General features: G+C 44.1%; 1 protein-coding gene across 3 annotated transcripts in view; it reads left to right on the forward strand.

Moving 5' to 3' along the window:
- LOC147640708 (calcium-dependent protein kinase 17-like) overlaps positions 1-18,321 on the forward strand; it is a 31,764-nt gene extending 13,443 nt beyond the window's left edge. The window contains exons 6-9 of one of the 3 annotated variants that reach the window (XM_086814413.1): positions 4,782-4,909; positions 5,011-5,110; positions 5,233-5,338; positions 17,834-18,321. In XM_086814413.1, the coding sequence (XP_086670539.1) occupies positions 4,782-4,909; positions 5,011-5,110; positions 5,233-5,316 (312 nt within the window). In that variant the 3' untranslated portion in view covers positions 5,317-5,338; positions 17,834-18,321. Of the gene's footprint in view, positions 1-4,781; positions 4,914-5,010; positions 5,111-5,232; positions 5,520-17,833 lie in introns of those variants that run through there. The other 2 variants (XM_086814404.1, XM_086814422.1) reach the window with 2 other exon arrangements.
- The last annotated feature ends 1,171 nt before the right edge of the window (positions 18,322-19,492 follow it).

Below are 19,492 nucleotides of genomic sequence, written 5' to 3' on the forward strand. Positions count from 1 at the left end.
AGTCATGGGCGCCCTTCTGCTTATCTTCAAGCTCAAGGCGTTTCTTCTCAGCAGCCTGTGGTCCCTCTTCATCACTTTGACCTCTGAGAACACCTGTTTTCTCAAACCCCCCCGTAGTGCTGGTCGCCTGTTTTGTACAAGCCAGCAACAACATATTTGCTGCGTTTTCTTCTCCTACAGGTTTTTGATGCTGATTTGCTGATCTGAGGCTTGGGTGTACCTATTTCTTCTGCGTTTGCAGATTCAGCCCTTTCTACTGCCCCGAATACCTCCTCGTTTTCAGATTTGCAGCCATGGTTGCTGCGTTTTTCTGAACTAATCTTGCTGGTAGCTCTACCTCACTTGGGCTTCATCTGTTGAACCCGAAGGTACCTTCTCTTCAGTGTTTTTCCTCATAGGAGGTGTGGACACTGGTTGACCTAAATTTTCAGGTTTGTAGCCCTTGTTTGGCTGCGTTTTCTTCTCTAGTGGACACAGATCACTTGCAGAGGGGGTTTCTTGTTTGGATTGTGGCTTTGGAGGCAGTTTGGTACTTGAGGAGGATTCTGAATTTCAGATTTCAGTCAACGTTTTGCTGATTTTGGAGCATCTATACTTGTGTTTAGTTCTTGGTCTACATAGTTACCCGGTTTCTTCATGTTCCTTGCCTTTTGTTGGCGGTGGAGTGCTATTTTTTGCTGGAAAGCAGTGTTTTGGTTGCGTTTTGCTTCCCACAGGAATTTTCTGCACTCAGGGGGGGGCCTATTTCCAGCTACTTCACTTGAGGATCAGTTTCGAGAGCTGTTTTGTTTCTGTGGAGACTTTCTTCTGTGACAGGAGTTTACAGATTTTGGAGGAGAGCAGTGATCTTTTCAGAGATCCTGAGCAGAGTTTATTTTGTCCAAGCCTGTGTTCTTTGCAGTGTTGCAGAACAAGGAGGGTGTTTTGCCCTTGAGGTGTGATCCTTTCACATGGATCATTTATTTGTTGTTGATTCTTGGGATCTGATTCTAATTATGGAACAGTCTTTTGCTCTCAGTGATGCTCTTGAGGACTTTGTTACCACTGCAGTTTATATTCTTGCTTCCCTTCCTCATTCTCTGCCTCTCTTTGTGATGCTTCTGAGGATGCCCCTCCCCCTTCGAGTTCTGCAGGTTTGTTGTTTTGGAGGCTGGTTTTTTGGACCCAGTGGGATGCTTTGGATCTGTGGTTGCTAACCGTGCTTGGGGCACAGTGGTACTTCCAGAGTTTTTTGGATTTGGATCAGAATCAAGTTAGGCTTGTACCTCTCTCTCTCTCTCTCTCTCTCTCTCTCTCTCTCTCTCTCTCTCTCTCTCTCTCTCTCTCTCTCTCTCTCTCTCTCTCTCTCCCCGCCTTCGCATATCTGCGCGAGCCCCCTCTGCGCCTGCCTCCCGCCAGCCCCTCGCCTCTCTTCTCTCTCCTTGCTCGTCCCCCCCCTTTCCCACCCGCCCGTGCTCAGTTCGCCCCCCTTTCCCACCCGCCTACTGTTTCGAACCTATGTCGCTTGTTCGCCTTCGCATATCTGTGCCAACCCCCTCTGCGCCTGCCTCCTGCCAGCCCCTCGCCTCTCTTCTCCCCACCCGCCCTTGCTCCCTTTCCCACCCGCCCTTGCTCAGGCCCCCAAGGCAGCAACATAACTCTCTCTCTCTCTCTCTCTCTCTTTCCCGTTGCCCATCTCTCCTGCTACTCACATACGGACCTGTGCACCTATTGCCCACCTGCTCACCCTAGTTGTAGGGTAGGGTTGTAACCCACCTCCAAGTAGGTAAGGGCTTGCACCTCATGGGGGTGGGGTTCGTGAAGAGCAACCTCTCAAACAGTCCAGCAGTTTGACATGGCGAGCAAGAAAACCTTCTCCGAAACCCTTATCTCCCCTCCTACCAAACCCAATGAAAAACCATCACCATGGGAGCGGTACCTCCTGAGCATGATTCAACATCTTCAGCAAACAAATTCAGCCTTGCAAAATGAACTACATCAGACAAAACAACATCTTTCAACCCTGGAGAAACAGATTAAGGAACAACAACACGAAAAAGAAAACAGGGAGGAAATCACACAGGTAAATTTACTTGATCCACGGCCTAAAGAAATTCTCATTAAAGAAGTAATATCACAGATTAATGAAGAGAACGAGTAGCAATGGATTGCAAAAGAAATTAGGGTGGGTGGTTTGTCAGAGGGTTGGGAACAGGTGGAGGTATTGGAGGACGAGGAGATTGCGAATGATACTTATGTCCCGGAATGCGAGATTGTACAAAGAAAGCTGTGCAGAGCTATCCCTTTCATCGACATTGGAGATCCCTCAGTGGCAATCAAAGGAAAACATGTGGTTTTGAGGTACGCAGATAAAGGGAACGAAGGTGTGGATGGCGGATGAACTCACAGCCACACAACTAAAAAACAGGAAACAAGAACTCAATAAAGTATACGAAGCAAGGAAACAAGGAAAATGGGCAGTCTACCGTAGAGGTAGAGCTGTTATTGCAGATTTCAGGACAACCAAACATGGTAGTAATGAAGAGTAGCTGCTAGAGAAATCCTTCATGTTATCTAGGATTCTCCTACGGTCATGTAGGGAATTTGAACTATTTTTAGTTTTATCTCTATTTTCATTTTGTTGTCCCGGAAGTGGAATGTAATCACATGGATGTATCTGATTAGTATTATAGGTCAGATGTGGCCTCTAAAGGACGTTAATATAGTTTTCTTTCTTTCTTTCTTTCTCTCCTGTGTTTCCACTTTTCCTTCTTCCGCTACACATTCTATCATACTCGATATGTGCTTAGCCGCTCCACTAGTACACTCTTGAGAGATAACTCTAAGAGCCAATGCTTGCAAAGTGGGAGTGAGACGTTCATTTATTTTCTACCGCGATACAACGAACCTCCGCTTGTTCCGGTCATGGCCACATCTCGCATGAACTGATCTCGATTATGGATGTAGAAGATAGACTTCTCTTCAATCTTACAAGATGGCATTACTAGTTAGTTATTGTAAGAATGCGGCATGGCTTAAAGATAAGAGAAGCATGAGTTATTGCAAGAATGTGACATGCTTACTTTGCTTGCTTCCTCGAGAGCAAGATCCTATTCACATAGGATGTGCAGCCACTCACAAGAATGCGGCTGGAATAATGTTGTTGATCCTTGTATAAAGAATACTTGTAAGAAACCATGTGAATTGGTTTATGAAACCAATTCCATCTCTCAGTCCAAATCCGATGTAGATTATCTGTCTTGTAAATTCTAGCCCAATAGAGATTCTATCTATTTGAAATGTGAATAAGACTTGATAATGACGCGTGCTACTTGCAAGTAATACTAATATTTAAAAAAAATTGCATACCTCTTATTTGAAAGACATCTACAATTTATCATTTGAAAGATAGCTAAAATTTATTATTCTTTTCTTGAGTCTATGCATGCAGTGGTAGAGTAAGCTCATTGTACTTTCTTCGTGGTCAAATAATCTCAAAATGAAGTACAATCTTGAGTCTATGCATGTAGTGGTAGAGTACTGATGATTTGTGTGGCCTTATCAAGTGTAGAGTGTATCTACTCTAGCTCTGCAATGTCTTCCATCATCAAATCCAAAGAATGGGATGCGCATGGAGTCCAGATGATGGTTTGATAATCTCTCTCCATAAATTCACCTATTCTGGCACAATTGGAGCCATTGTCTGTGATAACTTCGATCACATTTTGTGGCACAATCTCTTCGATGGCCTGCCTAATGTGGTCATAAATCCACCTATAGCAAGAGTCAAGATTGGAACCTATGCTTGATACAATCCACAAGGGTAGAATTTGAATCTATTCTAGAAATTCCGTATCTAAACAGTTAGAAAGGAGGATGCACTGTGGACAGCCAGTAGCCTTCAGGGATGAGAGATCCTTGCTACAATCCAGAATTTGAATTCAATGTACAAATGGCATATAACTTCATAGAGACACCCAAAGGGATAATTCAAAATGTCAAAATACCGGTATAGCAGGAATGGAGTTCCCAGTTTCCTTAGTAGTTTTGACCATGAAATCTATAGATGGCTAAGGGAGGGCAAAGTCAAGCATGATTGGAAGGGAAATAGAATATCACTCTAGAAGGGGAAAAATAAAGAATATGTCTACTTTGCAAACAACAAGCTAGCAAGAATGCCAAAGAACGTAGAGATGTTCAACATGGCACATGCGACAAGAACAGTAACAGATCGACGAAAGCTGCCGTCACCTCTCACTTAAAATTGAGACTGAAGAATTAAAACATATCAGATCCAGGTGGAGCATTGGTCTTCTCCCTTTTGCTCCAAGGTAGGACATGCATGCACATGGCAGATGAAATGCCCTGTGATGGGTTTCCAAGTACCCGAGGTGTGGCCTGTTTGAAGGAGCAATGTTTTAACAGCAAAGAAAGGGCGAAGTGAGCATAACAAAAATGTGGAGCAAGGGTCGAACAACTACTTTGTGCAGGTTTCACCCATACATAGGCAGTCCAAAACAGGTCCATCGAAGCGCCCAAGGCCTGGCCAAGTGTTTTGTGTACATGAATGGACTTACCATTAGGGTGGAGTATACTGTATTGTTTGCATGCTTGAATTGAAGCTTAGTAGGAACACCAATCCCTTTTGGGTATGTCAAGGGCATGAATGTTAAGGGCATGAGCCTATGAGCCTTCAGTGGCTGGGTCAAGAAGGCCTTTTAAGGTCATTTGTGAGAGTTGTAATTGCTGAGTGATATGGAATATTGTTCTGGTTGTCCCCTCACAGTCTTATGTGCAAACAGGTAGACATTGATGGGAATGGAACCATAGATTACATGGAGTTCATTACTGCGACAGTGCATATGAACAAGATGGACAAGGGAGATCACTTGATTTCTGCTTTCCAGTACTTTGATAAAGACAATAGTGGGTAATGTGCTTGACCATGGCCTAGAGACAAGGGAGTTGAAGGGGTATGTATTGGTCCCCTCCTGCTATGTCTAAGTGGATAAATGGTTTGTGTGTACTCAGCTATATCACTACAGACGAGTTAGAGCAAGCGTTGGCAAAGCATAACATGGGGGACAAGGAAACAATCAAAGCCATCATAGCAGAAGTAGACACTGATCAAGTGAGTTTTGTGATGCTAGAGTAATTCTATATTTGTTTCAAGTACGGTTTTTAAATGTTTTTTAGGCATATGCATAATGTTACTTTTGCTAGATTATTGAGTTGGAGTTGGGAGTTGCGCAGGATGGGCGTGTAAACTATGAGGAGTTTGTAGCAATGATGCAAGAAGGCACTCCGTCAGTAAGAGGAAATTTACTTCTTGGATGATCAATAAAGTCTTTGGCCATAGGTATGTGAAAAGCTGGCAGTGCTCTATGCTGTCTTAAGAAGGGCATTGTTTTAAGTACAGTGGGTTGTGCTGTTTGTACATATGTGCCTTTTGGCCTTCTTTTGTGAACGTAATAAAAAATAATAAAATCAAAATCTCTCTCTCTCTCTCTCTCTCTCTCTCTCTCTCTCTCTCGTACAATTTGGACTCCCCTTTTCTCCAGCTCTCTCATGAGGACATCGACTAGGTTATTACGTTAGATCTTCCCAGTCTCTACACCCATTGCACAAGGATCATACCTTTGGAGCTTCCACCAAAGATGCACTTCTACAAAGATCACTAAGCTCTCTTTTTCAAGAGCATTGCTCTCGAGAACCCAGGAAACTCCCTACCTGAGACTCCAAACCTTGGTGGTCATAGGCAGGAGCAGACAGTCAGAACAATGAAGGCAAAACAAAAGCTCCCACCTATCACATGCACCATGGACTGAGGTGCAGTGTGACACACTGGCTCATCAACAGTGCTATATGTATATAGAAATTACAAAAATGTAGTACCTCAAGAATATTTGTCGTATGCCGTGATCCCATTGTGGGGCCTAGTCCAGGACATGTTAGGCACGAGCTACGTAGGTCAGTCTCCCAGCCTTAGATGTCAGGGTCAGTCCCTTAACCCACTTGGAGAAGAAGCATGTAGGTCATTTGAGGGTTAGGGCATGTTAAGTCAATTCATTAGGTGCATTCATAAAGCATACAACATGTAAGCTTAGGTGCATGGGAAGACTTCTGAGGATTCGGTGATCTCTGTAATTGGTGGTCGTGAAGAGCTTCTGAGCTCCCTCCCTCGCCTGCACGTCGCCTGCGCCCCCCCCCCCCCCCCCCTCCTTCTTTTGTTTCCAGCCTCCTTTTGTTTCTCTGCCTCTCTCCTTTTCTTCCCTCCCGTGCAGGTGGGTGCTTTCCGGCTCTTTGGGGTTTTTGCTCTATTCGGCAAGCTTCGGCCTATTCTAGTCTTCGCCCTTAGGACGACTCCATGGCTGCTGCTCCATCATCCCCGATTGAGGCCTATGTTGCTTGCATTTCCTTTTCCGAAGTGGATCTTCAGATTCTCGCCATGATTGCTGCCTCACTTGAGGCCTCCACCCTGGTTTGCAAAATTGTTGGTAACCACCCTGCGCACGGACAGCTCAGGGATCTTTTACAGGTGAGCCTCATTGGTGAACCTGCAAAGATCACCGATTTTCACCCTCTGGGGCGTGGATACTACTAGGTGGATTTCGACTCGCCATCGGTGTCAGACCGAGTCATGCAGCTGAGTCCCCTTGCATTGTGTACGGTGCCTTCTTTACACGGTGGTAGCGCGGCTTTGATCCAATGTTTGACCCTTTGGCTGGCATTTTGGGCTTCCTAGTGACAGTTTGTTTCCCAGGCCTTAGGAAGGAGTACCTTCCTCTTCTCCTGATGAGATTGGTGGTGCCATCGGGAGAGTGATGCCCACCCCCCCCCCCCCCCACGGGTGCCTTGGCCCTCGCACGGGCAGCTGAGATTCCATCTCTCTGCACCTGTGTAGCCTCGCCGGTGTCTGTGTTGCATTGTATATCTATTCCTAGCTTAAGGAACGACCCCATACAGCAGCGCGTGGAGTATTCAAGCCTTCCGGGTCAATGCTTCATCTGTAGGCAAATGGGTCATTTAGCCAGAGCTTGCCCTCGGCGGCAATCCAAGAGACCGCCGCCGGTGGTTCCTCCCTCGTTTCTCGTGCTGATTCTCACCAGGGGGCAGGGAGAGGCAAGCTCTTAGGTAGCAGAGCACCAGGCACCGCCTGCAAACGACCTAGTTGCTAGCGAGTGGCGGATGGTTGGCCCTTGTCCGGGCCGCGAGACGACAACCGCCGCGCGCGCTAGGCTGTCAGAGCTTAGGAGGATTCGGTTCTGTTAGAGAACTGTTGTGAGCATTTATCTCACCATTTTCCCGTTGGTGATGCGCCCTCTCCAGTCTCGGAGCGGGTTCCTCCGGCCCCACGAGTATGGCAGCCGATCCCTCGTCAAGATTCCCTCCCTGACCCCCAATGTTCTGTGAGGCCGGCCAGCCTCTCTGAGCCCACGGCGGGCTCCTCCCTACAGCCTTCCTCTCTGATGAATCTCTCACAGCATCACCCCTCCCCGACCTCTCCGCTCCTCCGCCCTCCCTCGCTGCCTCCCCCAGCTCCTCCCCCCCCTCTCTCCCATCCTTGACATCGACTCTACCCGCAACAATTCACTCTGCCCCGTCCTCATCATGCGAAAGCCCCCCCTCCCCCCCTCCCCCCCCCCCAATCTGCCTCTCCAGAGCACTCTCGCTGCCCCCCAGCAGCCCTTGACCCGGAGTAGAGGCAGCCGGTGGGTTCCATCCGTCGCTTGATTCATCGATTTTTTGAGCCGGTAGAGATGACCATTGCCGCCTCCTCAGTGAGGGCTCTCCCACCAGAGTCCCCAGGTGGGGCTCCCAGGATCTTGGGACAGCTTGTGGACGATAGTTTCTTCCGATGTCTACCGATGGAAGAGACAAACATGTTTGAGGAGACAATAGTCCCTATTCGGGTATGTGTGGTTTTTCACCACTCCAGGCTCTCTACGCTAGATAATGGCGCGATGATCTTCTCTTTCCCCTTCAGTGCAGCCCCGGGGACGGAGTGGGATTCCGAGTTGGTGGCCGCTTCCATCTAGGGAGAGGCAATCGAGCTCTCCCACCATCTCCACAATATTCGCATCACTGACATTCTCACCCATTTTTGGCCTTTGGCTAGAATGGAGCTTGGAGGTTTAGCCCATCAAGGTTAGGACGGGGAGATGGTAGCCTCCAACTTGAGGTGTTGCTTTTTGTATTCATGCATACCTCTACCGCGGTTCCTCTTCCCCCTTCTTACAGATACGTCCATTGTGATCGATGGAGTCCGGAGTATGTATACACTCACACTCAGACAGAGTGGCGGCACATGGAGGACATGATTAGTGCCCACCTGGCGCGCCTTCATCCCCACACGGATTGCAACTATTCCATTTTATTCCTCCAAGAGCATCACCTTTGAAGATTCTTCTAGTTAGGAGTCACACTTTTTGGTCCCCTTACTTCGGCGCCTCTGGGACGCACGGAGGTGTGTGTATTTCTATCAGTGAGCAGCTTTTGCCAGCAGTGACTGGCTCAGGAGTCATGGACTGAGGCCGGTGACAGAGTCACAAGGGATTTCTTTGAGATAGCTGGCCCCCATAGGAGGAGAGACAACATTCGTAGGTTGCGTGGCCAGGATGGAGCTATTGTTTCAGATCCCCCCCATGTGAGAGCCATCGCCACGGACTTTTTTCGATCTCTCCTCACAGGTGCCCCAGTATCTCCACAGGTGGTGGATGCACGCGAGAGGGTTTGGCAGCACACGATGGAGGTGGTTCCCCCTTCTCTTCGGTCATTCTTATTGACACCATTCAATGCTGAGAAGTTGGTGGAGGCATTGACGGCACTTCCTAGGGGCAAATGCCCGGGGGCAGATGGTCTTCCAGTCTCTTTCTTTCTTCGTCACTAGGACCTCATGGAAGGTGGCCTTCGAGCTACCTTCAATGAGATTATGATCACAAGGGCCATGCCAAAGAGGCTCTTAGAGGGCTTGATTCATTTGATTCCCAAGGAGGGTGGTGATAGATTGGAGATCGAGCAGTGGAGACACATCACTCTTCTAGGGACAGCCTATAAGATCTTGGCCAAGGCCATCAGCAGGAGACTTCAGCCTTTTCTTCCAAACTTGATCCATGACACTCACATTGGCTTTGTTTAGGATCGGAGCATTCTGGACAACATCTTTACCTTCTAGGAGGCAATAGCTTCGTCGACTAGGATGCGGCAATAGGACCCCTCGACTTTGAGAAAGCTTATGATAGGGTGGATTGGAGCTTTCTAGAGGGCACAATGAGCAGGATGGGATTCCCCATGGAGTGGATTCGTGGAGTCTTAGGACTTTACTTAGCCTCACACAACCAGTTTCTCATTCAGGGAGCTCGTGGCGACAGATTCCCCCTTTTTCGCTTGGTTAGACAGGGCTGTCCTTTGGCACTGTAACTCTTCCTATTCGTCGCCAAGACCATGAGTAGTTTTCTCTTCGCCTAGGAGACCGGGCTTCAATGATTGTATGTTCTGCTCCGCACGTAGGAGGAGTTGTTGGACTCGGAATTTACAAATGACACAACAGCTTTCCTTGCAGGAGATGTGGGGAATCTCCAGAGATTTGCGGAGGCGATCAATATTTTTTGCCGTGCATTAGGAGTGCAGATAAACTGGCACAAGTCGTATCAAATATTCTCTTTATTCTCACACGTGAGCTGAAAAAAGGGGCATGCAATGGTACACATCAAATATTCTCTTTATTCTTTCACACTTAAGCTAAAAAAAGGGGCATGTCAATGAATGGTACACATCAAATATTCTCTTTATTCTTTCACACTTAAGCTAAAAAAAGGGGCATGTCAATGAATGCTACACATCAAATATTCTCTTTATTCTCACACTTGAGTTTAAAAAAGGGGCATGTCAATGGTACACATCAAATATTCTCTTGTAAGAGAGTATAAAGTGTTATGAAGACTCCCATTGTACTTGGAAAGTACACAGTGCGGTGCCAACTACTACCTTAAGTACACTTTTGGATCTCGTCGATATTAAATGTGAATCGCTAATCTCCCTTAGATTTTGATGGTCGATTGTAGCTTGTAGCTCACTAGTCTTGATTTGCCAGTCCTAACTTTAGAGTGTCTAATTTTGGATCATGTGATCCAATATCCAGATTGTTATCTATTTCATATCACCGATCCAACTCTAAGATCGTTCCTATTTTGGATCATGTTGTAAGTTTAGAATCATTTCAAATTTTAGATTGTTTGTGATCTAGATCATCGATGATCCGAGATCCAGATCATCGATTCAAGAATCCCAAATCAAGATTGCTGCTTTGATTGGACTTCTAGAAAGACAAAAAGAAAAAAAAAATATCAGCATTGTTCATATACACCTTGCACATTTTTTATTTATTTGCTTGTCTGTTTACTGTTTTGCTGATAAAAATACAAAAAATGAAAACCATAAAAAACATATAAAAACTGCCAAGAAAGAGCTACACTCAATGGGGATGCATGGCACACATCTTGGCATTCATTGCATGGAATGCACACATGAGTATAAATACCACTATGGACCCTTAAGCGCTTCAAGAGAGATTACATATTTCAAAAGTTGGTAAATGAATATATCCATGGGCTTCTTTCCACACTACACTTATTAATGTTCTTTTACACTGAACCATGCCCTTTAGCCCATACCATTATTTACATAACATTAGTAACTATGTTACAAACCATCCCTTCCCATTGGTTTCATCCTGGAAACCATAAAAATGCAGCTCATGGAATGAAATGCAACTCCAATAACCATGTAGACCCTATGAGCATATCATAGCCTTGATGTACTTGACTCCAAATCTATCCATAAGAACATAGTGCGTTTCATACAGCAAGAATTGCATAATATGCTCTCAAATCATTCCCAAAATGATTCCCATTGTCAATGTATAGTTCCTTTGAAAGATTCCTTGCATGAGAACTCAAATCTTCCACTTATGGGATCCTAGAAACTGTCATAACAGTAAATTCCAACAACCACGTAGCTTCCATTTGGTGACCATATCACTCATGATATGTATCCAAAATCCCTTCAAACCTTTCCAACATAAAATCAGGCTACCATTAAGACCCTTAAAGAGGTAATCCATGCCACTTGACTAAGTAGTACGGTTGTAAAAACACCCTTTCACATTTGCCCATTTTGCTCTCCGACACATTCAATCTTTTCTTCTTCATCCATTGGTGGTAACTCATCAAAAACTTACACCTCCTGTCCAACATAAGCTTTCATATCTTGAATGGGACACATGAAATACATCATGTGTCTTGGTAGTTTATGGAAGCAATAGTTGGTATGCAACCTCTCCAACTCTCCTCAAAACTTCGTAAGGACCATAATAGCGATGCATGGGACACATGAAATACATCATGTGTCTTGGTAGTTTATGGAAGCAATAGTTGGTATGCAACCTCTCCAACTCTCCTCAAAACTTCGTAAGGACCATAATAGCGATGCACTAATTTGGTGTTGGGGTGTCTCTGTGGCGTGCGTTGGCATGGCTGCTTGCGACCTCTGCGCCCTGCTCTGACTACTTTGCCCGCATCCTCCTGCGCTTGCAGAAGCGCTGGTTTGTTGGCATGGATGCTTGCGATTGCTTGTGATGCGATTGACTGCCTAGAGCAGCAGACGCCATAGCCAGAAAAACTTCATCAATTGCAGCTTCTCTTCATACTCTGTTGTCAGCAGATTCATTTGCGGGTTCTTGTGTTAACAAGGCAAAGTCGAAATGTTAGCCTCTGCAATCGATACAAAGTATCCTAGATCTGTGTCTATTCAGTTCCTTGGGTGAGATTGAATTGGAGTTTTGTGCGTTGCTTTCTTTTGGGCCTCATACAGCTGAGGGAAGCTGCAGCCTTAGTGGGGGAGAATGTGACAAACCTATAGGATGCTCATGAGACAGCAGCGTGCAGCGTAGTTGGGCAAACAAGCTTGACAAATATGGGCGTAAAGCATGCCGGAGTCGCGTGGGCAGTGTGGGGTAGGCCTGACTGTGATGCTCAGTAGGACGCCATAGCCAGAAAAGCTTCATCATCGCCAGCTTCTCTTCACACTCTGTTCTACTATCTCTTCTCTTTCCCCCAAACATCATGACAAAATCATTCAAAAGGAAGAGACCATGACACTTGACAACCAAGGCATGCACTGCAGCTCCATGCACTTGGCGGAGTAGATTCAGGTTTTTTCTCTTCAACCATTCCTGATTTTTTGAATTTTTGCATACTTTTATTTTCTACTCTATATCAATGTGTATGATCTGAATTTTAATTGACATGTTCAAAACTTTAAATCTAATCATAGATAATGATTTAATATGAGACAAAAATATGTGTACCTTGTGGTATCGTTGAATTTGATAATGGATGCGGTGATGTCCAAGTGCTAGTTGTCAATGACAAGATGGGAAAGTAGGTTTGTATTACATAAGCGACATGGATGTTAAGGAAAATTTGAAAAAGAGAAAGACCATTTTAAATTCTTAAAGGGCGGGATAATTTGAATTCAAAATTGGGCGAGATAATTTGAATGCTCTACCACCACATGCTAGAGCTAGAGAAATGCATTCTAGCTCTACTACATGGTAGAGCTGGAGTTGAAGTGACTTAAACTAGTGCAAGATGACTTGAAATGACAAACCATCCATCTTTGTATGGGTGTCTTCAAATAAGCACTGCTTGTGTCCCAATGGTAGCCAAGAACATTGCTAAGCCGGCTATGGAAGCTCCCTTGTCCTAGAGCATGCACAAAAGACCCCTCTCCACCTTCTTCATAGCATAGCTTCTCCCCTCTCTCCTTGCTTGAAATTGTATGGGTGTCTTCAAATAAGCACTGCTTGTGTCCCAATGGTAGCCAAGAACATTGCTAAGCCGGCTCTATGGAAGCTCCCTTGTGCACAAAAGACCCCTCTCCACCTTCTTCATAGCATAGCTTCTCCCCTCTCTCCTTGCTTGAAATTGTACTTTCCTGCTCTTACACTCTATGCATGAGATCTATGCAAGAGAGCTCTCATAATAATGCAAGATGTAACTCTATGCATGTGAGCTCTATGTATGAGAGCTCCTAATGCAAGACCTAGCTCTATGCATGAGAACTCTTTCACTTTTTACATGAGATCTATCCATGGGAGCTCTTATAATAATGCAAGATATAGCTCTATGTATGAGAGCTCTTATAATAATTAATGCAAGATCTAACTCTATGCATGCGATCTCTATGTATGAGAGCTCTTAATGCAAGACTTAGCTCTATGCATGAGAGCTTTTTCACTCTATACATGAGATCTATCCATGTGAGCTCTTATAATAATGCAAGATATAGCTCTATGCATGAGATGTATGTAAGAGAGCTCTCATAATAATGCAAGATCTAACTCTATGCATGTGAGATCTATGTATGAGAGCTTTGAATGCAAGACCTAGCTCTATGCATGGGGGCTCTTTCACTCTATACATGAGATCTATCCATGGGAACTCTTATAATAATGCAAGATATAGCTCTATGCATGCGAGCTCTATGTATGAGAGATCTTAATGTAAGACCTAGCTCTATGAATGAGCGCTCTAATGCAAGACCAAGCTCTATGCATGGGAGCTCTATGTATGAGAGCTCTTAATGTAAGACCTAGCTCTTTGCATGAGATCTCTAGTGCAAGACCAAGATCTCTATAGCTCTCATGCATGATATGAGAGATCTATGCATATGAGATCTATTAATGCATGAAAGCTCTTACAATGCAAGAGGGATCTCATGCATGAGACCTCTTAGAATACAAGAGAGCTCCATGCATAAGATCTCATGTATGATAACTCTATATGCATGAGAGCTCATCGATATGCATAAGAGCTCTCATGCATGAGATATATATGCATGACAGCCCTCTATGCATGAGAGCTCTCATGCATAAGAGCTCTCATGCATGAGATATATATGCATGACAGTCCTCTATGCATAGGAGCTCTCACAATGACTCGCACTTGATAACAACTGATCTATATGCATGAGAGCTCTCTATGCATGAGATTTGCGATCTATATGCATGGGAGCTCTCACAATGAATCACACACAATGATAGCTCTATATTTATGAGATCTATATGCATGGATCTCTCATGGAAGAGATCCACGCTTGACAGATTTCTGTAAGATCTCTCACAATGCATGAAAACTCTCTATGCATGAGAGCTCTCACACCTTGCGTAGATATATCCTAGATCTATATGCATGAGAGCCCTCTATGCATAATCGATATCACATGCATCAGAGTAAATAAAAGTATGTAAATAATTCTCTATTGTGTTATTCTCTTGACCTCGCGTCCTGACCATGCTTTGGTGTTAGGTCCTCACCACCTACCGAGTTGTGGTAAGCTCTAAACCCAATGCTCTCTTTTTTATGTTGCAACCCACAAGGGTGCTATGGGAGTTTTTTATAAGAGCATTAGAGATCTCATGGCTGCAAAGAGATCTCTATGCATAAGATCTCTTATTTTCATTTATTTGCATTGAGTGTACGAGCTCTCGTGCGCTGCATGATATCTCTATATGCATGTGAGTTCTCTATCCATGAGAGCTCGCATTTATTAAGAGCTCTTTTGCATGAGAGCTCTCATTTTCATGAGTGTAAGCGCTCTCATGAGAGCGCTTACATGAGAGCTCTTTTGCATGAGAGCTCTCATTTTACATGAGAGCTCTTTTGCATGAGAGCTCTCATTTTCATGAGTGTAAGCGCTCTCATACATGAGAGCTACATAGAGTTCACATGCATTGAGCTCATGCATGTGAGAGATTGTTATGCCTAGAGTGATCACATGCATGAGCCCAATACATAAGATCTCTCACATGTAAGAGCTTAATGCATGGATCTCTCACATACACACTGCTCTCAATGCATAGAGCTCTCAAATGCATAGAACTCTCAGCGCATAGAGATCTCACATGCACATATCTCTCAATGCATAGAGCACAATGTATAATAAGATACTGAAACATAGTTCATAATATGGTTTTAATTGAAATTTTGCTGTATAGAAAATGTGGATATGGGAACGAGAGGGTGATACTAGTGGTCGGAAGGCAACACACCATGACGAAGTAACATTGATAATAACCCAAACGAATCCACTCTCCAAGCCCTCATCTCAAGAAATATGGATCTAGCAGATGGATTTAGTACATGATCTAGAGGATTGTCCCCTTTGAAGCCTCCATCTATGCCCCTATCTATGCCCATGTCACTACTTTTATCCTATCATTTATCGTAATCATCTTTGACGATCCTCTCGTAACCCTTCCCATGTTTTCTTCACTATTCTTAGCTCCATGCACCACACGGACTTGTGCTAGGGAAGTTCCTCTATGTCCACATCACTCCGTGAACGGATTTGGGCATCGCAATCACTTCTCCCAGCGCGTCAAAGTTGGGTCCTAGCGCCACTCAACACACTTGTTTATCTCCTTGGTTCTCGTCATGGTCTCTTCTTGGAGTAATTGGTTTTGTTGATTTGCATGGTACACAGCTAGATCAATGCATTCTAGCTCTACCACATGGTAGAGCTAGACCTCAAATGCAATTCTAGCTCCACCACATGGTAGAGCTAGACCTCAAAGCAGTTCTAGCTCTACGATGTGGTCTAGGTTGGATACAGCTCTACCACGTGGTAAAGCTAGATCAAATGCAAATCTAGCTTCTTGGTTCTTGTCATGTGAAGTAGATCTCTTCTTGGAGTAATTGATTTTATTGATCTGCATGGTACACAGCTAGATCGATGCATTCTAGCTCCACCACATGGTAGAGCTAGATCGGATGCAATTGTAGCTCCTTGGTTCTCGTGTTGAAGTAGGTCTCTTCTTAGAGTAATTGGTTTTGTTGATTTGCATGGTACACAGCTAGATCCGGGTTGCTTTCCACACATTTGTCCACGCATGATTCAATTTTCATGCCTCTTCGGCGCCGTTTGGGCCACGGTTGGAAATTTTCGCCGATTGGCACGCTCGTGCATCTTTTTCGAGAACCCGGATTCGAATAGTTAGAAGTTGAGGATCCGGGACCCCATCAGAGAATGGACCACACGGACTTGTGCTAGGGACGTTGCTCTATGTCCACATCCCTCCGTGCACGGATTTGGGCATTGCAACAATCACTTCTCCCAGCGCGTCAAAGTTGACCCGACGAAGATAGTGCAAAATCGCCATAACAGAGTTTCGGGTCCGAAATGAGTCTGAATCGCATCTAAACACAGCAAGAAAGATCCGGGTTGGTTGCCACACATTTGTCCATGCATGATTCGATTTTCATGCCTCTTCGGCGCCGTTTTGGCCACGGTTGGAAATTTCTGTCATTTGGCACGCTCGTGCATCTTTTTCGAGAACCCGGATTCGGACAGTTAGAAGTTGAGGATCTGGAACCCCATCAGAGAACGGACCATACAGACTTGTGCTAGGGAAGTTGCTCTATGTCCACATCACTCCGTGCATGGATTTGGGCATCGCAATCACTTCTCCCAGCGAGTCAAAGTTGGGTCCTGGTGGCGAAGATAGTGCAAAATCGCCATAACAGAGTTTCGGGTCCGAAATGAGTCCGAATCGCATCTGAAAAAAGATGCTCACATCAAGAGGGAGGGATGTGGGGAGAGAAAGATATTTCACAATTGAACCCTTTACAATGAGGTTGCTTCCATTGAGGTTACAAAAGTCTAAAAATACTATAAGACATAAAATGATAAAATTTGGCATGTTGAAAGTCCATGCATTCAATGGTCTAATTTAGGGTAGGTTCTCCTATGAGACAAGGCACTGTAGAGCTCCAAGTCTGATAGGATAGGTTGGTGGATGAACATATTCTCGTTTTGGCTCAAGCCAAGAACACACAAATAAACGAAGTACAAGTGCTTGCATGCAAGATACAGCTTCTTCTTGGATTCTCTAACTGCAAAATCTACACACATACAACACGATTCGTCTTTCACATCTTTTGGGAAACATAAGTATGATCTCTTACTCGTGCCAGTCACTCTCTCCATTTGTCATGTTTATGTAGTTTTCAATACACTTATATGTCATGTTGTTCTAGGAATCTTGCACTATTGCAATGATTCATGGGATTGCTGATGACGAGGTTGGGAACCATGGACATGCATGATAGCCTTAGAGGCCTGCACTTGGTGTGGATAGATTTTTTGACGAATCTAGCTCTCGCCAAGATTGAGGATGTGGTTCCTCGATGGAATGTATTTAGGGAGGTTTTTGTGGAGTTAGCCTTTGTACTCGCTCTGTAGAGGTTCTACATGCCGATGGCACTATGGTTTGTACTCTACGTGCAGAGCACTTGGGGATTACTATGCAAGAGGCATAAACTTATAACTTTACATTGCGTAGGAATTTGTTCTTGCACGTCCTGCAATACATGTATCTCATGTCAGAAGATGGTTTTAAAGGTGAACAATCGTGATTTACATAACTTACTTACATGTGTGTGCACATAGGTCATTGTTTTGGTCATCGCCATCTTTATGCAACCCCATAAGAGTACGTTCGGTTGACACTGGACAGAAGTATGATAGGTGGGGAGGTGAGGTAGATACTGATCTTTCAAGTTTTGAGGTGGATGACGATATCTTCATAGAGCCTAAACCGCAAGAGGGAACCCAACCATACATGTTGGGTGTAGATGGGAATCCCATTCGATATGTTGTTGAGCATAGTGAGGCTTTCACAAGGTAAGTAGAGCACTCACTTCATTACAATTCGTTTCAAGTAGTGTTATTAATATATAATTATTATTATTCGTTTATTTATATATGTTAATGAAAGATTTTACTATGGCAGGTGGTTACTCGGGACATTCACCCCGATCGAGGGGATGCAGTCCTAGGTTGTTTTGCTAGAACTGGGACCCTTACTAGAGCATGCAAGGAACTACATCGGTATTGCATCAAGGTGGAGTGGGACGAGGTGTGCTTTAGTTCTTTTATATGACCACATCTGCACATTCTTGAAGATTTAGGGCAACAATATTTCAAGGTTAATATTAGTGAGACTATGCTTGATGGGAGCAGTAGAGGGATGTGGGGACATTATCTCCACACATTCCTCACCATCCTCCTCCACCCGCCTCAGTAGCCATGAGCCCAACAAGGTCAAGTGCATTGTCATGGCCACCCGGTGTTCTAAGGGATTCCCCATTTAAACCTATTATGCCACATATGTTCCCTGTGGCTTCTTTTACGATGCCCTCATCATGGTGGGCACAATGTCCTGAACTTGCGAGGCCGCTATTCCTACCTGCATTTCTATACCGTTTGATAGAGCTTCCTATATACAACCACCTTTCTTCTTCCATCAACATCCACGCACCCTTTTGATGTATTTCATCTCTTGTAATGAAAAAATATATTGATTTACACATTATTGTGATGCACTTTTGTACACCTAAATTATATCTATGACATTGTTTTTGGTTTTGCTGTAATCGTTTAGATAATTGAATTAATAATAAAGAGAGGTGAGCAAGATGGATAGAGATGGAGAGGGATAAAGAGAATGTGAGTGAAAGAGAGAAAGTCTGAGTGAGATGGAGAGGGAGAGTGTGTTGTTGTCTTTGTAAGCCGTAAGTCACGTGCATAGACATTTGATATTTTTATATGCTTTCAAAAGTTATTTTTATATTGACCCCTTATAAAATAGAATAGAGATTTTCATGTTCCACTACTCTTATTCAAGGAATACATCCCACCCACCCCTTATTTCTTTATATTGTTATAGGCTAGACATAAACTCTATTATCATGGGTTTATCCACCAATCCCTCTAATAATACGACATTTGCAAACATCTTAAGTAAAGCTCTTGCATCTTTAATGCACCTCAAAGAAAAAATAACCAAGGTCGGATATCCTTATGGAAACATGGACAACAACATCTGAAGTACATGAGCTCTACAAGAAGCTCACAATAGGGAAGGTGGTAGACCTTGTAGACAAGAACATGCTAGAGGTGAAAGCAAGGATAGCCATTGGGATGTGGTGTAAGATTCCTCCCTCCAGATTTTGAGGTGTGCAGGTGTAAGAACCTCCCCTTCTGATCTTATAATTATTCCCCTCTCTGAAATAAAAGAAAGATCCTGTTTTGGCCTGGAGAGAGAAAATGTCTAGAGGGAGGTAATTCAAAATTGAGATATTTTTGGATATAAAAATCCTCCTAGTGTCTAAAATGGTTTTACGTGAAATAGAAATTTAAAAAGAACTTTCCAATGTGCAATTGGAATTAATTGAAAATAGGTATAAAGGACCTTAGGCTAAGGGTCCAGATTTTCAGAAATTTTTAGATTATGGTCCAATTAAGATTCCTATGGACCAATAAGATTAATCCAAATGTAGGGGGGAGATAAATAGAAGAATAAAAGAAAAACCCTCCCAAAAATGAGTAAATGCTCACATAAGATGAAGAGTGGACTAAGGACCAAAGAAAAGAATTAAAAAAAACTGAA

The sequence above is a fragment of the Cibotium barometz genome, chromosome 2, assembly GCF_041138505.1.
Source record: "Cibotium barometz isolate CiBa-2024 chromosome 2, ASM4113850v1, whole genome shotgun sequence".
In the NCBI taxonomy this organism is placed as follows: Eukaryota; Viridiplantae; Streptophyta; class Polypodiopsida; order Cyatheales; family Cibotiaceae; genus Cibotium; species Cibotium barometz.